Below are 7,004 nucleotides of genomic sequence, written 5' to 3'. Positions count from 1 at the left end.
ATGGATGAAGTAGTGGGGAGTAATGGTTAGGACAGGGATAGGTCTGCAATACCGCTTGGGTTCAGCTGTATGACCTTAATAAGGTCATATCCATTTTCTTGCCTATTAAGAGATTAAAAGTAATTTGCCCCAGGTTGTGTGGATTAAAGAAGAAAATACGCATCAAATATTTTAAGAATATCTGGCATTTAGTAAGGGCTATTTAGCCAGGCTTCAGTCTAGTAATTTGGGAGTAGGTGATCGGGGGCCGGTTAGAGAGAGAATGGCTCAGGTGGTAGTATTCACAGCTGACACAACATAGTGTCAGGCACCATTCTAAAAGCTTTCCAGGTTAAGTTTCTTTTTTTTTTTTTTTTTAAACAATGCTATAAATAGTGCTAGCCTTACCCACATTTTACAAATGAGACAATAAACTCAACTTAGGTGGTGTAGCCTCAGAGCCCCTACTCTTTAATTGCTGTGCTTACAGCTGGTGCGAAATATCGCTAAAGTGACAGGAGCTCAATCACAAAATTAAATTCACCAGTTAAGCAACACTTGTGGGCAATCAGAACCTTTAGGTTTACATTACATTTTAACCACCTTCAAATTATTTCAAATAAGACCGTATTTTAAATTGCTAACAGCGAATGTTTATTCATGATCGAAGCCAAGAAGAATTTATAAATGCATTTTAATACCTTGCTGATAAAATAGTAACATTCCATCTTTGCAATCTTGAAAGGAATACAGGAAGATACTGTAAAGGCTTTAATGTGTATATCTATTATAACCAGGTAATCAGAACACGCACACGCACACACACCACCTACTTTAGTGTTACACCATACCAACTTTTCAGAAAGGCCATCTTGAAGGTCTACTGGATAGCTGAGTAAATAGCGTTCAAGGTTTAAAGACGGGGCGGGGGGGTGTAGAGAAGAAAGAGATGGAAGTAGTAAGCAGCACACATTTCAAAGCCCACTTTTAAGCACACGACAATTATGAATATTACAAAAAAAAAAAAAAGATGCGGGGGCGGGGGAAGGCAATTCAGCATTTTCTGAAAGAGCATTTGGCAACATTCAACGCATAAGGAGGCTGTGCTTGGGCCCATCCACTCTCTCAAGCTTCTCAAAGTGTTTCCTGGCATTGCGAATGTTGATCAGGGTAGCCGCAGAAGGGATCGACGGATCCGACATAACAACCATCACGTACGTGTTCGATGTGAAGATGTCGATAAAAGCGGCGAAGTTAGAATTCCGAACTTCCATGCTCTGGAAGGAAGCGGCCAATTTACTGCAGCTCAGCTTGAACTGCTTAATGATGTTGCTGATCTTCTCAAACCGGTGGACGTCACGCTGCTCTTTGCACTGGTAATGGGAAATGACCAAGAACGTAGCTCTCTCGAACAGCAGGACTTCGTCCGCCTCGATAATTTGGGCAAAATTCCTTAGGTTCATCTCCAGCTGCTGGACATTGGGAATCAGCTGGTAGACGATACTGGACCAGGCTTTGTAGAGCGTTTCGTCCCAGATGGAGGTTCGAAAACAAGCGCATTCCAGTGGGCGAGACAAACGCCTCAGGTCTTCCTCCCTCTCTTTAAAAATCAGGTCACGCTGATCCTCCTGAACCAGATCCATTTTGTGCACCAGGCAGAAGATTTTGGCATCCGGAGAGTTCTGGAGGATGGCCTCCAGACACGACTGGTAATAATGCATATCCTTTTCCAGTTCGCGGCTCTCCACGTCAAACACGTAAATCAAAACCTCGACATTACGGAAAATGTTGTCTCGCTGGCTGGTGAAGTAATTTTCCATGAAGGTGTCCTGACCGCCACAGTCCCACAGGTTGAGCACCAGGTTGCCTAGAAATCGGACGTGGGAGTGCTCCACATCAATGGTGGCACCTAGGCGCCGGGTGTCGCGAGCGATATAATTTGCAAAGATAATCGAGCGCATGCTGGTCTTCCCCGACCCGCTCTTCCCCATCAACAGCACCTTTTTCTTCATGGCTGTATTTGGCATCACCCGCCGGAGCCGCCGCGGACTGGGCCTCAGGGCGCGGCCTAACTGCAGCGCGGAGGGAGGGCGGGGTCGGGGCTTGCGGGGTCTCCGCAGGCCGGGCCGCGCAGCTGTGCAGTCGGGGAGGCAGAAAGCGAGCGATCTGGGCTGGAAAGGCCGCAGCGGGGCGAGCTCTTCCGCGGAGGTGAGCGCCCTGGGGGAGGCGGCTGCAAAGCTTCGCAGAAAAGCTCGCCTTCCGGAGAGCGGAGCCGCGGCGTCCCGGCTGCCACCCACTTCCGGCGGCGATCTCGCGAGAGCGCCCGCGCTCCGCAGTCACGGCCCCACGAGCTTTGAGAAGCTGCTCTTTTAATGAAACCAAGCAGGGAGCACCCCCGAAAGATAAAATGAAAGGGGAACCCAGCACTGCGGTGTCGCGTTTTCCTTTTTAAATAGGGTTTAGGGTTGCAAGGTGTTCGCGTGCGGTCGGTTGGGAGGATGCTGCCATCTGGTGGCCGAAACACCCCAGCAGCCACAGCTCGCTTTCAGAGCGCGGTGTGCTTGGGGGCGTGGGTTAGGCCCCGCTGAAGACAGGTGAAGTGGACGAGGGCCGGACTCAGCCCACTGAGGCCTCCGCAGGTTCCCTGGTTTACTGAGCACCCGGGCAAGGCGAATGAACACTACAGATGAGGAAAGTGAGACTTGGGGAAGTCAAGTGACTGCCCAGTGCCACACAGTGGGATGGTAGTAAATCCCTATTGAGAGATGTACTGATTCCCAGCTAGTGCCTTTTCCGCTTGGAAGCAAGTCCCTTTCTCACAACTGCTTTTCCGGTAACCTCCGACTTCAGAATTCCAAAACTCTAGGAAATTACTATGTGGAACCCGTGCAGTAGCTCAATCCTCACGATAACCCTATGAATAAACAACCCTGTTTCCAAGTGAGTAAACGGAAGCTCACCAACTTACACATCTATTGAATGATGCAATGCAATTTGTCTATTTTTTCGAAATATACATTGTACTTATTTTAAAATGTATTAAAAAAAATTTTAAGTTTATTTACTAGAGAGAGAGAAGGAGAGAGAGCGAGAATCCCAAGAAAGCTCCGCACTGCCAGCACAGAGTCCGATGGGGGGCTCGAACTCAACCAACCATGAGATCGTGACTTGAGCCAATGAGAGGGACGCTTAATAGACTGAGCCACCCAGGCGCCCCTAAATTGTACATATTTAAGGTGTACAACATGATTTGATAGAATGAAATGGTTACCTTAGTCCAACTAACATATAATTGTTTCTATGTGGTGAGAGCACCTGATATCTCCTCTCAGCACATTTTCAGTGTTCCATAGAGTATTAACTGCTAACTATAATATTGTCATCATGTGGTAGGTTAGAGATCTACACTTACTCATCCTACAAAACTGCAACTTTGTACCCTTTGACCAATATCTCCCCATTTCCTCCACCTCCTTGTGCCTGCTATCCACCATTCTACTCTCCGCTACTAGGTATTTGTCTTTTTAAGATGCTACATAATCGAGATCGTGGCAGCTTTTTTTCTGCTTCTAGCTTATTTCACTCAGCATAATGTCATCCAGGTTTATCCTTGTTGTTGGAAATGACAGGATCTCCTTTTCAAAGGCTGAATGATATTTCATTCTATATACAAACCATTTCATTTTTTTAATTTTAAACTTTAATTTTGATTTTATGTTTAAACTTAACACACTTTCAGTTTTATGAGACACCAAGAATGTTCTCTGACACCATATTCTACAAGCAGATAGTAACATAGATTTTAGCTAAAATATATCAATAATAGAATTCCTGCTGAATTCTTGGAGAAGCTGAACGTTTTTTATTTTTAGCATTCAATTTATTTAAATGGTTCTAGTATTTATGTTGGATTGTGGTGATGGTATTTTCCCCTAGTTTTACTGACATATACTTGACATATAACACTGTATTAGTTTTAGGCATACAACATAATGATTTGATATATGTATATATCACTGAATGATTACCACAATAAGTTTAGTTAACATTCATCACCTCAGGGTGGGGTGCCTAGGTGGCCTAGTTAAGTGTCTGACTCTTAGGGTACCTGGGTGGCTCAGTCGAGCTTCTGACTTCCATTCATATCGTGATCTCTGGGTTCATGAGTTCGAGCCCTGCCTTGGGCTCTGTGCTGACAGCTCAGAGCCTGGAGCCTGCTTCCCATTCTGTGTCTCTCTCACTCTCTGCCCCTCCCCTGCTTGCTTGCTCTCTCTCTCTCAAAAATAAATAAAAACATTAAAAATAATTAAAAAAAGACAACAGAACAGATATCTATACAAAATATTAATGTCGGTTAAAACTAAATGGTGGGAGGGGTGCCTGGGTGGCTCAGTCGGTTAAGCGTCTGACTTTGGCTCAGGTCATGATCTCACGGTTCGTGGGTTCCAGCCATGCAGTGGGCTCTCTGCTGTTAGCTCAGAGCCTGGAGTCTGCTTTGGATTCTGTGTCTCCCTCTCACTGCCCCTCCCCTGCTCACGCTCTGTCTTTCTCTCTCTCTCTCTCCCAAAAATAAATAAACATTAAAAAAAATTGTCTGACTCTTAATCTCAGGGTCTTGATCTCAGAGTCATGAGTTCAAGTCCTGTGTTGGGCTCTGTGCTAGGTGTGATGCCAACTTGAAAAAAAAATGTGTAACTCATTTTGTATGTTGATTTTGTATTCTGCAATTTCAGTAAATTTATTAGTTCTAATGTGTGTGTGTGTGTGTGTGTGAAGTCTTTAGAGTTTTCTACATAGAGGATCATGTCATCTGCAAACAGTGATAATTTTATTTCTTTATTTCTGCTTTGGATACCTTTTATTCCATACCCCCCACCTTTTTTGTTGCTGTTGTTCTGATTGCTTTTGCTAGTACAGGCTGTATTTTGTTGAATAGAAGGAGCAAGAGTGGGCATCCTTGCCTTCTACCAGATCTTAGAGGAAAAGCTTTCAATTTTTCCCTATTGCTTATGATGTTAGGTGTGACTTTTCACAAATGGCCTTTGTTGTGTTGAGGAAATTTCCTTTTGCACTTATTTTGTTCAGCGTTTTCATCACAAATGGATGTTGAACTTTGTCAAATGCTCTTTTGGCGCCTATTGAGAACATCATGTGGGTTTTATCTTTCATTCTGTTAATGTGGTATATCATATTGATTGATTTGCATATGTGAAGATAACTTTGCATCCCAGCAATAAATCACAGTTGGTCACGGTGTATAATCTTTTTGACGTGCTTATGAATTTGGTTTGCTAGCATTTTATTGAGGGGTTTTGCATCTGTGTTCATCAGAGCTACTGGCCTATAGTTTTGTTTTTGTTTTTTGTTTTTTTTTTCTTTCCCCTAGTGGTGTCTTTATCTGGCTTTGGTATCAAGGTGATACTCATAAAATAAATTTACAAGTATTTCCTTTCCTTTTATTTCTTGGAAAATTTTAAGAAATACTGGTATTAATTCTTATTGGAGTCTTTGGTAATATTCAGCAGTAAAACCTTCTGGTCCTGGGTTTTTCTTTGTTGGGAGGTATTTGATTGCTACTTCAGCCTCCTTAATAATTTGTTACTGTCCTGTTCAGGCTTCCTATTTCTTCGTGATTCATCTTTGGTAGGTTGTATGCTTCTAGGAATTTATCCACTTCTTCTAGGTCATCCAATTTGCATGAATATAATTGTTCATAATAGTCCCTAATGATCCTTTTTTGTTTCTGAGACAGGCATTGTAATGTCTCCTTTTTCATTTCTGATTTTGAGTCTTCTTTTATTCTTAGTCTAGCTAAGTGCCGGTTTTATTTTTTTTTAATTTTTGCCGGTTTTATTTTTTCAAAAAAACCCGACTTTTAGTTTTGTTGCTTTTTCTCCCCTATTCTCTATTTGTTTAACTTCTGCTCTGATCTTTATTCTTTCTTTCCTTCTGCTAACTTGGTTTAGTTTATTCTTTTTTCTAGTTCCTTGAGGTGTGACACTGTAGGTTGTTTATTTCAGATCTTTTTAAATATACGTGTTTGTCACTATAAACGTCCCTCTTAGTATTGCTTTCACTACATAAGGTTTGGTAAGTTGTGTTTTGCTTTCATTTGTCTCAAGATAGTTTTTGAATTCCCTTTTGATTTCCCGTTTGACCCAGTGTTTATTCAAGAGTGTGTTATTCAGTTTCCGTGTACTTATGCATTTTCCATTGTCTTGCTGTTATTGACTCCTAGTTTCATTTCATTGTGATCAGAAGAGATACATGGTATGATTTTGATCTTAACTTTGTTAAGGCTTGTTTGTGACCTAACATGTGATCTACCCCAGTACACTTGAGAGGAATGTGTATTCTGCTGCTGGGTGAAGAATTTTGTAGATGTCTATTAGGTCCATAGTGTAGATGTCTGCTTGCTACACACTGTTCTAGTCCACTTTTTACTGATTTTTCTATCTGGATGTTCTATTATTGCAAGCAGGGCATGAAGCCTACTATTATTGTATTGCTGTCAATTTCTCCTTTCAGGTTCGTTAATATTTGTTTTACATATTTAGGTGCTTCAATGTTGTATGTATATGTATTCATAATTTTTATGTCTTCCTTTCGAGTTGACCCTTGTAGCATTAGGTAGTGACCTTCTTTTTAAAAGTTTTATTTATTTTTTATTTACATCCAAGTTAGTTAGCATATAGTGCAACAATGATTTCGGGAGTAGATTCCTTAGTGCCCCCTACCCATTTAGCCCATCCCCCTAGTTAGTAACCTCCCATAACCCTCAGTTTGTTCTCCATATTTATGAGTCTCTTCTGTTTTGTCCCCCTCCTTGTTTTTATATTGTTTTTGTTTCCCTTCCCTTATGTTCATCTGTTTTGTCTCTTAAAATCCTTATATGAGTGAAGTCATAATGATTTTTGTCTTTCTCTGACTAATTTCACTTAGCATAATACCCTCCAGTTCCATCCGCATAGTTGCAAATGGCAAGATTTCATTCTTTTTGATTGCCGAGTAATACTCCATTATAT

The 7,004-nt window shown here is 41.8% G+C and overlaps 1 protein-coding gene across 1 annotated transcript; it reads right to left on the bottom strand.

Annotated features, from left to right (window-relative positions):
* Positions 1-656: 656 nt before the first annotated feature.
* On the bottom strand, positions 657-2,257 carry RRAGA (Ras related GTP binding A). The gene has a single exon (XM_049619499.1). It carries the CDS (start codon positions 2,004-2,006, stop codon positions 1,065-1,067), a length of 942 nt encoding a protein of 313 aa, XP_049475456.1. The 5' UTR covers positions 2,007-2,257; the 3' UTR covers positions 657-1,064.
* Positions 2,258-7,004: the final 4,747 nt, after the last annotated feature.

The sequence above is a fragment of the Panthera uncia genome, chromosome D4, assembly GCF_023721935.1.
Source record: "Panthera uncia isolate 11264 chromosome D4, Puncia_PCG_1.0, whole genome shotgun sequence".
Taxonomy (NCBI): domain Eukaryota; kingdom Metazoa; phylum Chordata; class Mammalia; order Carnivora; family Felidae; genus Panthera; species Panthera uncia.
The sequence above is the reverse complement of the archived record's forward strand: the minus strand, read 5'-3'. Positions and strand labels throughout refer to the sequence as shown.